At 37.6% G+C, this 16,475-nt stretch overlaps 1 protein-coding gene across 6 annotated transcripts in view; it reads right to left on the bottom strand.

The window, feature by feature from the left end:
• nav1b (neuron navigator 1b) overlaps positions 1–16,475 on the bottom strand; it is a 95,137-nt gene that overhangs the window by 65,561 nt on the left and 13,101 nt on the right. For 3 of the 6 annotated variants that reach the window (XM_051897419.1, XM_051897421.1, XM_051897422.1), the window contains exons 1-3: positions 15,619–15,799; positions 12,295–12,998; positions 10,406–10,494 (exon numbers count right to left, since the gene is read on the bottom strand). In XM_051897419.1, coding sequence (XP_051753379.1) covers positions 10,406–10,494; positions 12,295–12,971 — 766 coding nt within the window. In that variant the 5' untranslated portion in view covers positions 12,972–12,998; positions 15,619–15,799. Of the gene's footprint in view, positions 1–5,038; positions 5,976–10,405; positions 10,495–12,294; positions 12,999–15,618; positions 15,800–16,475 lie in introns of those variants that run through there. The other 3 variants (XM_051897420.1, XM_051897423.1, XM_051897424.1) reach the window with 3 other exon arrangements.

Raw genomic sequence — 16,475 nt, 5'->3', positions numbered from 1 at the left:
AAAATTTGTATTGTTCAAAACGTTAGGTTTCTACACCAATACGTCCTCTATTTTACAAAGATGCTCATGGCAAAAGTACCCGATTACAATGATAATTTTAAAACCCATGAAAGAGTTTGATAAAGACAAGCTTCCCGTTGAGATTGAAACAGGAAGTTGACCTTTCAAAGAGCTTGCCTTTGTTTTTAAAAAGCCAACAGCCTTTAGTTTACGTCAAACCCACTAAAGGTGGCTAACAGTCTTCGACATCAATGCCAAAGGCAGCATAAAATGAGCCAAAAACCAACAACCAGACAGCCTCATCTCTCATTCGCCTACATTAAGAAAATTAAAACTAGGCATGAAAGTCTTCTTCTGTCCCTTCTGTTCAAACAGTTGTAAACTGCCACATAATTTCTTGAAAACCTGCATGTGCGGACAGTCAGCGTGTCAACAGCATGTCCAATCAATCCCATGGTGCAGTTAGGCACGACGCCTGCTCTGACATTATTAACGACTGGACTGCTTCACAGACGACGAGAGCTGGTTTACAAGCATTACTGTACAGCAGATAACTCATGTCAATCAAGTCTATTCCCATGAGAGAATTAACTCTAGCTAATTACATCACTAGAGAGACTTGCATGGCGGAAATAGTAAATGAGGCAACAAGATGACCACATTTCACTCGTTTTCACCGCAAAGTATGTATGTGACCACTGCAAATAGACCAACTAGTCACAAACAGTATAGCAGTGGTGCTCACATAGATTGAGCTTCACCTGTGATTTGTCCTGACACCCATTGAGGTGTACTTCCTGTTGAAACAGGAAGTTGACATTTAAGGCTGCATAAAATGAGGCAAATGCCAACAATGAGATCATGAGAACCAGACAGCCTCATATCACTCCATCGCCTACATGAGAACAAAGGATGAAAGTCTTCTTCTGTGTCAAGAAACTAATGTTTTCTGTTCAAGCGGTTGTAAACACAATCTCTTGAAAACCTCCTAACATCACTTTCTACTGTCAAATATAAATCAAGCATATACATTTACTCATATTATGTATTCAAACACCCTCATACTCTACATTTCTACCTCAAATAGTACTGTGCAACGCTCTAATGCAATCTCCAGCTCTGCTGTCGACTGCATGGGAGATTAAATTTTAATATATGCTCTTTTTTCCCCATATGCTTTGATCTGCAAGGGCATACTGGACCACAGCTTCATGTGTAGATTTTGTGGGTTATAAGGTGCATCACTGCTGCAGATGTGAGCGCTGGTGCAGTTTAATGATAGACAGAACAACCAGGGCTGCGTTTCCTGTACAATGATGTAACTCGCTGATTAACTACCATTAGGGGTGTAACAGTACACAAACATGACGGTTCGGTACGTACCTCGGTATTGAAGGAGGGAGAAAACTAAACATAAAATTGCTTATTTTTTCTTATTTTTTTATTAAACAGTGATTTATTGAATAAATTGTGTGTCTCTCTCTTTAAATAAATTAATTTACAATTAACATTTTCTTAAGGATATCTCAGCTAATGCTGTAAACTATATACATGCAGGACGCCCTTTCTTGCACATTACTATAATAATAAAGGTTACAATTAACAACAGAGCCCAAACTATTAAATTCAGTTGCTATTTATTTTTAGATATAATAATCAATAATAATAATCAACACTCAAATAAAAAAACAAACATGTAAATCGCACATAAGGCAGGTTTTGCATTAACTTCTAAATCTAATTATAAAATTATTTTTCATTTATTTTTCTACTCCAATTCATTTTTAAAATATAATCATTTAAACAGTTACTGTCATTACTTGTTTTCATGACAAATTTATGAAATAATCAAGACATTACTAACAGGTAAAGTAAACATAATGAATATGTAAGCTAATATAGTGCATTTATTTAGTGAAATGCTCCCTCTAGAGTTCATTTCTCTAGTGAACTAACATGCTGTGGACACTAAATGACTTGCCTGAGGTAAATGTAATGCTACGTGAGATATTATTCTCAAGCTGTTTTAGTGATGTCCTTCCACGATTGAAACAACGGTTGAGAGATTACATAGCTAGATCGTCTGTTCTGTTCTTGTGGCGGTCAACAAACAGCATTGCATTACTGAGTGCGCCCCCTTCTGGATTGGAGTGCGGATCGCCTGTGACTGACTATATTCATCATCTGACTGTATGCACCGAACCATGACGTCCGTACCTTGACAGTTCGGGACAAATACTGTACATGTACCGTTACACCCCTAACTACCATAGTACGATGCATCGTTACGATGCAAACTAACCAACTAGTCACGACTGTTTCCTGAAACCGTAGTTACATGGTCGCACCACATTGGTTCAACAATATAAGACTGTTGTTAATGACGTCTAATTAATCTTTTTGAGATCTCTGAGATGCTGATGTAACGAAAATGGCACCTAATGACTACTTCACTGTTTTTGTTCGATGTCATTTTGCTTTATTTGATAATTGATTCATTGTGTATTTTTCACTTGTTTTAACCAGTTTATACTGAAAACGAGTAAAAAGACAAAAAACACTCTCAGATATGCTTATCTTTTTGTAAGGATTTTAAGATATCACTCGAAAACAAGTCAAAAAAAGACTTTACAGTAAATGTATATTCATATTGGTATAACATCAGCTATCAGTCACCCTACTCTATCAATAAGAGTTATTTCAAAACAAATAGCACAGTCAAGGAAACAAACATGATGACAGTACCTCATAAACGGTCATATATCCGTCATAACTTGCTCTACATATAGACTATCACAGAGAAGCCAAATTTGGCCTCAGCCCTTTATTACTTAAGTTTCCATATAACTGTTCCGCATCTCAAATTGTTGAGTTGAACTATTGTCTTTTATTGATATTTTAAGCCTTTCCCCCCCAGAGGTTTGGACCTTCGTCCAGCTATGTGGTACAATAGCAATTGTGAATGCACAGAGGATAGAAATACTCCGTTCTGAGCTCTCTTTCAGTCTTGTGACCAAAAGTGGTATGCAGATGTAGTGTGCCGCATACGGTCCAACAGAACGACTCATAAGGAAGTCTATTATGCAGCAGTTTATTATGCATAACAAATGAGCATAAACTGTATGTGTAATTATGATTATAAAAAAGAAAGCACTTTGATATTCAAGATTTTGAGATCCGATAGATTATTCTTAGAGACCTTGTGATTAAATGTTCCTGCATAAAAAAGTTGCCCTCAAGCACATTGTTTTCTCTCTAAATTTAGAGGAGAAAAGCTCTGCAACCACACTAGTGTTGGTTGTAATTATACTCTATGAAAGCATGCTAAAAATCCTATAAAGAATGCATGCAGGGATTTTCTACTATAATTTGGAATATTCCCAAAAAGAATACTAATGGGAATACAGTGGGATATCTTTTTTTAGTTCTTACTTTTTGTTTCTGGGTTCTAAGAAAATTCCCATTTGGATCTTTTGGGAATGTTTTCAAATTATAATTCCGATCAGAATCCTGTATGTACTCGAAAAAATGCTGGGTTAAAAACAACCCAAGTTGAGTTGAAAATGGACAAACCCAGCGATTGGGTTGTTTTAACCCAGCGGTTGGGTTAAATGTTTGCCTAACGTGCTGTGCAGTTTTATTTAACCCAACTATTGTCTAAAAATGACTATATGTCTGGCTTAAAATTAACCCAAAATAGGTTGGAAATTAAAAATCAGACATATAATTACTAGAGGCAACAATAATAATCAAAAGGTGAACATTTATTAATAAGCAATTTGTTAATTTCCAACAAATCTGTGTTCATTTTAAGCAAGCAATACAGTAATTTTTAATCAATAGTTGAGTTAAATAAAACTGCACAGCATGTTAAGCAAACATTTAACCCAACCGCTGGGTTTGGGTTGTTTTTAACCCAGCATTTTTTAGAGTATGGATTCCTGTACAAGAGCTACAGAGACATGACCGATACATTTTAATAAGGAGTTTAATCCAGGTCATTCGTTTACTCGTATTAGCCTTTAAACTCACCACTGAATTGTATAGTCTTCAACAATGCAATGCAAGGATCTAAAATGAGATTCCAAACTAACAATTGCAAGAATTCAGGCCCAAATTGGTCGTTCAAACAGATGAGCGCTGGAAGTGGTTGAAATAGAGGTCATCCATTCGAGGACTGATGCACAAATGCAGGGCATGCTGTGTTTAGAGGATGGCACATTTATTTGTTTTAAACGCAACAAACATACTTCCTAAATAATGCCACTGACATTGTCTAATGGACATTCACTAACCATAACAAGCAGTATATCTCATAGAATATCATGCAAACTTCATGTAGCCAGATTAAGGTGGTTATAATCAAATTCTACACTATGTGTAAAGACTGCAAATTATCCCTAGTTGTATTTCATCCCACATCCCTATGAATAGATCTCCAGTGTGACAGGTGACCATGCATGCTTCTGTTCATGTGTTCGACAACAACATTTATCAGTGTCTACAGATCAAGCCGCAGTCAAAAGGGTTGATGACAAACTACAAACCGAATTCTTTTGTATTCCACAGCCTTTTCCTTGCCTCGTACTACCCGTGTCCCTGATAGCAGCCATTACCTCATTACAGATGAGAGAAGAGCGGCAACACCAGCACACACAGACGGAGAGACACACAAGCACCAGACAGGCGTCGAAAAGCAGATCAGTGTGCCGAGCGTCACCCCCGAGCATTTTGTCATTCAGTCATTGAACGAAATTGGATATATGCCAAGGGGAATAATCTATGAGCACAATTTCTATCCCACAAGTGCGAGAGAGGGCGGATGCACAATGCACATGCTAGCCAGAACAAAGCCCTGCATTGTCCAGCTGTCCAAGACCACCTTAATAATCACGGCAACATGCATTGGAGAGATCTCCAAGGGCAAATATGCATCAAAACAGCGGCATGGTTGGAGTTTTTCCAATCAATCCACACCATTCATTAGCCTTGCTGGTAGTAAGTGGGCGTGAAAACTGGTCGCAGAGGTTTTACTCACCGAGCATTTGACTGAAGAGCAACTGCTCCAGGTCACCAAGAACGGTGACCACCAGTTCCGGGTCCACCTTGAGGAAGGGTTTATCGCCACCTTCCTCACTCTGACCTTTAGCCTCCGGGTCTCCAGAGCTCCCAGCTGCAGGTTTCTTTCCATTCGCTTTGGCTTTGCTGGAAAGGATATCGTCGTCGGACTTGCAGTCATCGGATGTCTTACTCAAGGGTTTTACTTCCGCGTAAGGGCCTCGAGGGATCCGACTTTGGCCTTTACCCAAGGCACCAGGTGCCGCAAGTGGAGTGAACGTCTTGGGTTTGCCCTGGAAGAGGGAGTGGTCCGATTTGGACAGGTTGCGGGAGAGTTGGGCACCAACCGCCCCTCCACCGGCCGCGGGTTTGGGCTTGCCCATCTTCAGGTGTCCCGAGGCAGCTTTGCTCATGTCGTCACACCACTTGGGCTCATAGAGTTGCATCTTCTTCTCGGCATCTGTCAGCACGGCCAAGTTGGTCAGGGACCTCTGCTTGCGGAGGTTGGACGGCACCGGGATGCGTCCCTCCGTGCTGCCCACACGGTACACCTTCAGCTCGCTCCGTGCCACGCTTTGTGGCACGCCAGACTTGCCCCTCTTGGCAGCCATGCCCGCACCTTTACTTCACGTCCCCTTGCTCTGCCTGCCTTTTATTTGACCCCCAAGCTACTGGAGAGCATTTAGGGCCAAATGAGAGAAGAGCAAGACCATGGAGGAGAGATCGAATGTGCAGCTCTTTCTCTCTAGCACAGGAAGAAAATGCCCGTCCCTCCCTCAGCCTTCCTGTCAGGCTGCAGCAGCTGCCGCCCTGGTTCTCCTTGTCTCTCTCCTCTTTCTCTCACTCACTCGTTTTCTCTCCTCCCTTCACCAGACCGTCTTGCCGCTGAGCCGTGCAGCAGCCAAATGACAGCAGTGCTGCACGCAACAACAGTCCCTCCCCCCTTTCTCTCTCTCTCTCTCTCTCTCTCTCTCTCTCTCTCTCTCTCTCTCTCTTTCAATTGCATTTTCCGGTGTGTCTCTCTGCCTCAGCAGAAAGTGTTAGGGGAGATGACAAATTGCAACACTAGAATGTAAACTGAATCCAGTACATCGTAGAGAGTATTTTCACACACATTGTTTCTCCCCTCCCCCTTCCAGTATCCAGTGCTGAATAAAATCACAGATATTCACTATGTGCCTTTAGGAGAAATGTAATACATGCATCCATCTATCCATCCACCCATCCCTCTATCTATCTATCTATCTATCTATCTATCTATCTATCTATCTATCTATCTATCTATCTATTCATCCATCCATCTATTCATCTATTCATCCATCCCTCCATCCATCTATTGTAATAGATTTCCTTTAGTGGTATAATATAATAAAGCAATATTATCTAAAATAAATTAGTTCCATAATTCTACAAATAATCAAACACAAAGCAAGAAAAAAAAAGTCCTAATATGTATATCTTCTATTTATATCCATGTATCTATTTGCTCTTTTATTGCAAAGATATGGTAGTACAGTATTAAGTACTATAATACAATAATAATCATACTTTCCCCCAAACATTGAGAATACATTAGTTAATCAGCTCTACAAATAATTCAACACAACATACAAAACCACTGAAAAATAGAAAAAGATGAAAAATTTATTCAAGATACATTCTCTAAATCATTTTAAATGGTATTTTATATAATATTATGTTTATAATAGTCCTGTCAAATTGATTAATCGTGAATAAACAAACATTTGTGTTTATATAATATATGTGCGTATATATATTATTACATTTATATGTATTATGTATGTGTACAAACACACACACACACACACACATATATATATATATACACACACACACATACACACATATTATGTAAAACTTTTATGTTAGATGCGATTAATCGATTTGACAGCACTAGTATATAACAATAATAAATTTGTTTTAAGGGTGTATATTTATCAGCAAACTTAACCTGTGCAACTGTTCAAACCAAATCTCAAGGTCACAATTTTGCTTAAATCTGCAAACCTTTAAAAAAGACCGTCAGAAAATAAATTCAATACATTTAGTGAGGTTATCATTCAAGTGAAAACAAAAATCTGCCAATGGAACAAGACAAAATAAACAAATATTAATGATATATTCTCTAAAAAGTCAATTTTGCTTGTCAAATAAATTTATCTCGCTTCAGAGATATTGGTACTGGAAAACAGAACAAACAAACCAATAAATTAAGAATATGATTTTTTTTTTTTCAGCGCAGGAATAAATCTTTTTCTAGTCCAGATGTTTGCCATCACACCTCCCTCAACCTCCTCATACACTTCATAAAACCACCGTGTTGTTTTTAGATGATCCCTAGCATCATCGTTCATGATATTCCATACACATCTCTCTATGGAGTTCTCCGCAATGCTTCGCTGGAGAAGCCGTCACCATAGCAACGCTGCTACCTACATCACAACACGCATTAAGACGGCCGTGTCGCTCCACACTGCACTGCACAAAGCAGCACATCTCCAACGTGAATAAGCTAACAGCATGCAACAAATCCACTTTCTGCTTGTCTTTATCGGCTCACAAATGAGCCCTGTTAGCCAGACAGGAGCCTGGCACTGACTTTAACAAATCGCCCATAACCAGCCTGATGCAACTGACCAGTTCGGTACAATGACTTAATCAAAACCTCAGTGCTCTCCTGCAGGGGGTCGGCACACTTGGCCAAACACATGCTAGTCCTGGGGCATCTGGGGTAATTCTGATGTTACTGAGGCTGAGAAGAATGAGGTCTTTTGTTTGAGCTGGTCACGAGTGGCCGTGTCATTCTACGGGGGCTTTTTCCATTGACATCATTAAAAGAAGAACATACTTCCTGTGGACTGCACAGTTGTCACAAAAAGACTGAAAAGTTTGTCATTTTAGTTAAATCAATATAAAGCATCGACTTAATGGAGCTTTCATTTACTGTTTTAATATAAACTTTGCCTCAGATGTTTCTCTTATATAGTCAAACTGTTGTCAATTGTTGTCATACAGCAACTGTAAAATGTAGAAGAGAAATGAGGCGTGTTTGAATTCATACCAAGATTTCTGAAGTATTTAATTTGCTGACCTGCTGACTGTTTCTTGGCAAATCTAAGCGACCTTGAGTTTTTGGAATCCCAGCAAAAGTCTCTATTTTCTCTCAATTTAAAATCAATTAGCTACGAATTTAAGATCAATTACAATTACAACTATCAAAGATCTGAAAAGTATTTATGTAATGTAATCAAGTCTAAAAGAAACAAATGAGATATTAAAGGGGACCTGTTATGCCCCTTTTCACAAGATGTAATATAAGTCTCTGGTGTCCCCAGAATGTGTCTATGAAGTTTCAGCTCAAAATACCCCACAGATCATTTATTATAGCTTGTCAAATTTGCCCCTATTTGGGCTGTGAGCAAAAACACGCCGTTTTTGTGTGTGTCCCTTTAAATGCAAATGAGCTGCTGCTCCCGGCCCCCTTTCCAGAAGAGGGTGGAGCTTTAACAGCTCGCGCTTCAGTCGCTCAACATTAACAAAGCTGGAGAATCTGAATTGGAGTTAGATTTATTGAATTGACCCTCTGTTTGTGAAGCAGTCCAGCGTAAAATGACGGCATGATAACAACACTCTACTACAACAACTCTTCCTCTTCTCTAAAGCAGCCCAACATGGCCTCACACCCTTTGTTGTGTGTTCTCGGGGGCGGGGTTTATGTAAATTTTGGGGTTTGTGATGTCACCAACCCGGGAAGAAGCTGATTGTAGTCCAGCTGTTTGTTGTAGTCCTTAAAAAGTGATTTCTTTAAAAGAAAATATCTCTCTTTGCATTGAACTTTGAGCGTCGTAACTTTGCAGATGTTGTTTATGCTCAAACAGCAACATTACACACTAACTAAAGTTAAAAAAGTGAAATCATAATCAAGGACCCATTTATAGATATATCTATATCTATATATATATAGATCTGAAAAGTATCTAATTAATCTTAATTATCTCTAATTACCTCATCTTTCAAAAAAGATCTGAAAAATATCCATTTGATCTCAGTCAGGTCTAAGAGAAACATCTGATATATTATAAAGAGCTCAAAAGTCTCCAAATTTCACCTAATTTCACTGCTGTCTAAAGGAAAATATTATTTAAAAGACCTGTTCTTTCCTTCCTTTCTTTTGTACATTATATATCACTTTGATCCATCTCAAAACACTGCCAGATTCTGACACATATTAGGTGAGAGACCTTGCCGTTTTCTCTTCATAAAATATGTAACACACGGTTCTTTGACTACCACCCTCTCTCTAGAGAAAGCCAAAGGTTCTCCAAACATCTGGATCCCATCCGGAGACTGTGGTTGGCCAGCAGTGCAGATGTTTGCAGACATGAGAACATCCCATGGGTTGCTGGCATCTGTAGCTGGTCAGCTGCTGCCATTACACCACACTGATATATTACTCAGACTGGGAAAATCTGCAAAGAGACGTGCTTGAGTTTCATTCAGTGTTTGTGTGCGGATGTGGCTACATATGGCTGTGCTTGTCTGTTTGTTTGTTTGTTCACGTGCCATCATTCTCACATTAAAAATTACACCCCACTGAAGAATTACAGAAAATAAATCTTGCACTCAAAAGTCATAAAAGTATGTCTCCATTGCACATATGCTGTATATTAATGTGAAACATGTGAACACTGTCTGTAAAGACTCACATTATTCTCATATCTTCTCACATTCTGGCTGGAGAATATATTGTGTAAAGTAAGTCACAGAAGGTTACTGACACTAATGAAGCAAGTGGAGGGCCTAAAATCCTTTAACCATGGTAAAAATCACTATAATGCACAGCTTCAATTTAGATTATCAAGCTTATTGCTTAACTAGCTCGCTTATGATTGGCTAACCAATAAGTATTTGTTCGATAATGCATTGCTTGCAAGCTGACAGACATGCATTTTGCTAGGTGTAAATTGTAAATTAAGTTATATATATGGCCAACATTACAGAATTTACAGCATTATACAGTACTTCACTGAGATATGAGGTAAAAATCCATTTGAAAAGAGCTTCAGACATTGGAAACATACATCAGCAAAGCCATAAATCTCCTCACATGGAGTACCAATGATAATTTACAACACCAGCATCTGCTTATAGTTCTTATCAATCTGAACAGTAGCGTCCCTCACACACAAAGTACCGTGATGATATCAGACACTAATAATCTCAGAGCGACAGCATTCTCACTACAGTTAACTGTCCGATATAAAAAGGTAGACACAGAAAAAAGACATTGCGTTCATGAATCTTGAGTATTTTAGCAAAGACTCACTCAAATCCTCACAGCACACTTCCATAGAGTCTGAGGAACAATCACTCAGATCCTCAAGAGAAGCTTCAGTGTCGTCTTGAACCTGCAGCCTGAGGCGGACACAGAGGGATGTACAAAAAGTGAACAAGAAAGAAAATGGGAGTTTTTATAGCATATTAACTTAAAGGATAAGACTTAGTTTTAGCATCAATTGTGTCTCAGATGTTTCTTTTAACTCCTTCCCCGCCATTGACGGAATTTCCCAGCTTTCTGTGTTTCCACTTTTATACGGTATTATGCAACTTCCGAAAGAGGACAGAATCTCCGGATCGAAACACAAGCAAAAAAAGAGCAGAAACAAGCGATAAAAGCATTGCTTATGCGCGTTATAATCTTTTAAAAAAAAACACAATTTTCTCATATTTTTGTTTTGTATTTATTGCATGTTCAGTATTCATACAACTAAATATTCTGGGGGCCATGAACATTTTTTGAAAATTATCAAAAATGCTGGCGGTAGCTGGCAACTTTAAAAAACGCTAGTGGGAAAAGAGTTAAAAAATATATAAAATATAGGTACAAAATACAAATGAAACAATAATAGTTAGAGTGTACAGCTATAAATTTATAGGTGGACTGACACACACACACACACACACACACACACACATCTATACAAACATGCATATATATTGCAATTTTAATAGTAAAATCATTTGATCATAGGAGAATTTGATTTTAAGAAAATCATGTTTAAGTTAAAAAAAAATCACATTGACATTTTTTTTTTACTTTGATGCACCAATATTAAAATTATGACCACTACAATATGCCAACAAATTATTTAAATGATTAAATTATAAGTATAAACCTATGAAGTAAGCTTAATACTACTCATATAAAATATCTTTACTTTTTTCCCTAAATAATAATAATAATAATAATAATAACAATACAAAAAGTAAACTGTGACATATTATAGCCAAAAATTCTTTATACAGTGAACTACCAGTAAAATTAATAAAAATTGGGAACCAAAAATTATTCAGACACTTTGACCTGACCATGTTTTGCTTAAGTGTTATCTGACATAATTAAGATTAATTTTTTTCTGACACAGTTTAACTCTGAGATCTTGTCATATTTTATTACCATTTTTTTTAAACTAGTGAATAAACTGTAATATTGAATGAAATGTTTAAGGTGTAAATTTTGGTTTGACTGTATATTAGGGATGCACTGATTTTGGCCGATACCAATAACTGATAATTCTTTATATTTGAAAGCCGATAACCGACATATTGGCCTATAAATCTAACTCCAAATTTTTATGTTAGTTTTTAAAGCCTGATTACAAAACCAAAAGTCTCACATTTAAAAAAAACAGTGTCCCATGTTTTTTTGGGACACTGTCCCAAAAAAAGCCATGTCCCAAACACACAATTATAATGTTCTCATTATAATACTATATAGACTGTATGACAGACTTGCGCTGCACATGTTGCACTTAACTGTACTTTCCTTTTTGAAGTGATTTCAATTATAATTGAAGCAATTCAAAACCATCATGGTGAACAGTTCACATCTAAAGTGTCTCAGCTGAAGGAAATAATCCATTATTTATCAGCTTTAATATATCGGCCAAATTTTCTTATCGGGCCGATAACGATAACATTAAAAATGAACATATATCGGCTGATACCGATGTGGTGACCGATATATCATGCATCGCTAATATATATTTTGAGATATGCTAAAGTGTTATTAAATTATTAGCACAGATTAACTTCAAGTGAGCATCAAATGATGGCAAAGTCATTTAAATGAGAAAACAAATGAGAAATTGAGCATGCACAATTAAATAGCAACATATGTCCAATATAAACAGCAATAAATGTAAAAAATCTCACCTGAATCTGAAAGGTGCCACTGCTGCCATCCGTGGAGACTCTCTGCCTGCAGGACATGTGTTTGTGACACTGACCTGGGATTTCGCTGCAATCATCCCTCTGTCGCCATCACCACGAGCCTGAATTTTCATCCGCTGCTTTTGAATGCCAGCTGACGTTTCCCAGATGACGTTCCCATTAGTCGGCTTCCGAAGGGCTTGACCCGATTCCACCTCATTGTCTAGACTCCTAAACTGATGATGCCCAGATCTCCAGTTCTTGTTGGAGTGTCTCTCCTTGTCTCTGAATCCATCCTGGGGCAACGAGCCCCTCCGGAGGTCCCGTGTGTTTTTGAATTGGATCGTCTCTTTTTTAAGCACACGTGGGCTGCTTTGGGCTGAACGGGGAGCAAACGGCGGCCTGCTTGTGCCACCGGATGTCCCTTGAGCTCTCAGTGAAGACTGATTTCTCAACCCTGTCCCTTTGAGTAACTCCTTTGAGACTGAAAGAGAAGATACGGATGAGGTTGAGGAAGACAACACGGATGTTCGTCCACCCTGATGGTTGTGGGCGGCTGGACCTAGTAAACCGCCGCTCAAGCTCTTGGTGTCCTGTTTGGAGAGGGTGGTCAGGCTCCGGGGCAGAGGGATACCAGAGCTGCTCTGAGACATCGTCTTCATGTTCACGCTGGCGCTCATCGTCGAGGAAAATCACCACATGAAGCTCTGCGAGGACACAGATCAGATCAATAAAATTATTTGTCTTCTATCTAAGAGTACGTATTAGAGAAATACTGGAGAGGGCTGGAGAGTAACAAATCAATAAAAATAAAACAAAAATCATCAGTCGAGGCTGTGGAAATATAAATATTATACATATAAAAAAATAATATAATGATTTGCATTTCAAAGATTGTTTGCTTTCAATAAAATATAATAAAATAAAATAAAAAATCATCATTGGATGTTGTGTAATAAATAATACATAAAAGAATATTTATATAATAAATGGAAGTAATTTATTCTGGGTTCATTTTTAGCCAGCTATATAGTCATTTTTAAACAATAGTTGGGTTAAATAAAACTGCCCAGGGTTAAAACAACCCAACCGCTGGGTTTGTCCATTTTCAACCCAGTTTGGGTTGTTTTTAACCCAGCATTTTTTAGAGTGTATGTTTGACATTTAACTGACTCTCTATGTTCCACATCGCCGTGATCACAGCAAGATTAGCTACATAAAAAAGTCAGTAAATGTGGTTTAAATATAGCAGTGAATTTTTATAAACATTTATTTTTACCCTCCTACAAACTCATTTGCATAGCTGATAATAATTAGGACTCAGTGACACACTGCAGTTGGCTTGGCCGGAGCGGCTGCTCTTCTCTGGAGGGGTTGGATCAGAGGTCTGCTGACAGACTGGCACCACTTGGCACTCCCAGCATGCACTGCCAGCTCTGTCTGCCATCTCTCAAGCTCTTCCAGTGACTGGCACCAAAATTGTCCCCTTCTTCCCAATAATAGGACCTCTATTGTGCCTGTAGAGTCTTTCTGGTGTCCACGTCTGCTCAAATTAAGTGTTTTGATTCATCCTGTGCCATAAGAAGCACCAAGTCACTGTAGCGATCGCTCGTGGCCACATAAATCTATAATAATGGTCATATATTAACATCTGATTCTGATTCTGCAGATTTGTGTGCCAAATATCTTGGAGGTCACAAGCCCTGATTCCAGATCAGCAGCAGTTCTGTAAGGACTGATGAAAGAGATATTGATAATGAGACCCCCAGGCCTCTGGTGGCCTGACAGAGATGTCACTTCCTATTAGTGCTCATGATCTGCAGTGACAAGTGCCAAATTTGAAAATATGAACAAGACACCACGGCGCCACATGTGACGTGTGTGTGTGTGTGTGTGTGTGTTTGTATATACATACATAAATACCACTCGGTTGTAAGTTCTACAACAATAGACAACAACTAAAAAAATGTTGCTGACATGTAAAAGGGATTACTGGGGCTAGTTGTCACATGGCTATATCTCAGAAACTAGTCAAATGTCCAATTATTTATAAATGCTTTCTTTTGCAGTGCTTTTGTATGGCGGTTATAAAATAAAATAAAATAAAATAATAAAATAAAAAGTAGAATAAAATAAAATAAAATGAACTAAAATAAAAAAAATTATTAAATTAATTTAAATGGAATAATCATCAGTGGAGATGACATAGTGATTGACTTTATATTAAATACATCTTAAATTTGAATATTTTGTTGTGAATTCTGTCCTTCAATCTAAAATTATACTTTTTTTTTTCATTTTCATATTTTTATATGCAAACAAAAATCATATTTTTATTATATCTGTCATCATATTTTCATATTTAATCATATTTTGGTAATGATTATTGGATAAACAACTGACTTTATATAAAATACAAATCAAATTAAATTAAATTATTAAATTTCTGTGAATTTTGTCCTTCAAATTAAAATTAAATATCATCTTTTTCATATTTATAATTTTATAAATACAAAAACAAAATCATATTTGTACATAATTTATGTATCATATTTTAAAATTCCATATATTTTTGTAATTATTAAACAATCAAACACAACTGGCACACTGCCACTGGCATCTTTGTAATGAGAAAATATTATAACCTTTTATAAGCTAAACATTAAAATAAATTCACAACAATTTCTATATTTATTTTAAATACAGATATTTTACTTTAGACAGTATTTTATATTTCAAAAAAGATTAATCAGTATCATTAAACAGCAGATTCCCACTGCGATGAACCCGTATAGTGAGACAACATGCCCCGCTATATTAAATCAATGATTTTTGTGTAGCAAATCCATCAAGTTAAATATCTATATAGATAAACTTTCAAAAATAAATACGTAAAAACTCTGACACCCTGCCCCATTCTCCCTTATAAGCAACCTACAGTAGATAAACCTACTGCATCATTGCAAAAACAAACATAACTTTGCAAAATAAAGTGAAAAAAACCTCAATTATCTCATGCATATGCTTCAGTCTCAGTATAAATCAATACCAACGCAGAGCCAAGAGTCTCTGTAGACAGTAGCAGGAGGCTGCAGTAATCATGACACAGCAGTCCAGAGCTCAGAGGAAGTGGATTTCAGATAAGTGGCCCAGAAAATAACCACTGAGCAGCTGCTGTTATTGAATTCTCTCTCTGCTGCACACACACAGAGATAGAGAGATAAACATCTGTGAGCTCTCCTAAAATACTTACAACATATACAACATATAAAAACCCAAACCATACAGACTGTATACAATATTTGAATACAGGCCATTAAATCTCACCTTAAGTTGTAGAGCGGCAGTGAATTCCTACAGCATCCCTATCCGTGCGATAACCTTTAATGCTGTCTGTTAGAATCTCAAGGGAAGGCGGAGACTAAAGACATCTGGACATACAGGACAGGCAGCGAGGACACGTTACAAGCCAATGAGGAAGACAAACAGAGAGCAGGAGACTTTTGCTCTCCCTCCCCTCACCAAGAGACACACTGACACAGTCTCTCCTCAAACCCAGACACACGCTCACTTGTAAACATGCACACGCCACTGGCTCGTATTTATATTTGTCATGACATCAGGCCAAAAGAAATTTCTTGAGGATGTATCCTCTGAAGGCATGCATGCAAGGTTAAACTTTCACCAGACGACCATTCATTTGAATTGGCATAATGCAACCAATTCTGCAAATCTGCTGGTAATCACCAAGAAAACTTACAACACCCTAGCAACCCCCATACAACCACCCTGAACCCCTTGGCAACCAGCCAGAACACACTTAGTAACTACCCAAAATAAATAAGCATAGCAACACCTTGGCAACCACCCAATTTTGCATGTGCAAACACCACTCACATTTTGTTCATAAAATATAAATATGTAGTTGTAAAAATATATTTTATATTATCAGTGTGGACTGTGGATTTTGGATCTTTAAAAAAAAAAAAAAAGAAAAGAATGAATATTCCTCTTGCAGTCACTGTCTTATGTGACAGGCTTTATATAACAGACCTGGTTTTGTTTGTTAAATTTAGACCCGAGACCCAGATTCAATAATTTATTTATTTTTTGCCACTTCTACAGGACCATTTCAGTATGTCAGATTGAGTCTCGTCAGGACAGAGAGAGGCTGGGTCAAGCCA

Source organism: Ctenopharyngodon idella, chromosome 6 (genome assembly GCF_019924925.1).
Source record: "Ctenopharyngodon idella isolate HZGC_01 chromosome 6, HZGC01, whole genome shotgun sequence".
NCBI lineage: Eukaryota > Metazoa > Chordata > Actinopteri > Cypriniformes > Xenocyprididae > Ctenopharyngodon > Ctenopharyngodon idella.
This window is presented reverse-complemented; position numbering and strand designations above follow the sequence as displayed.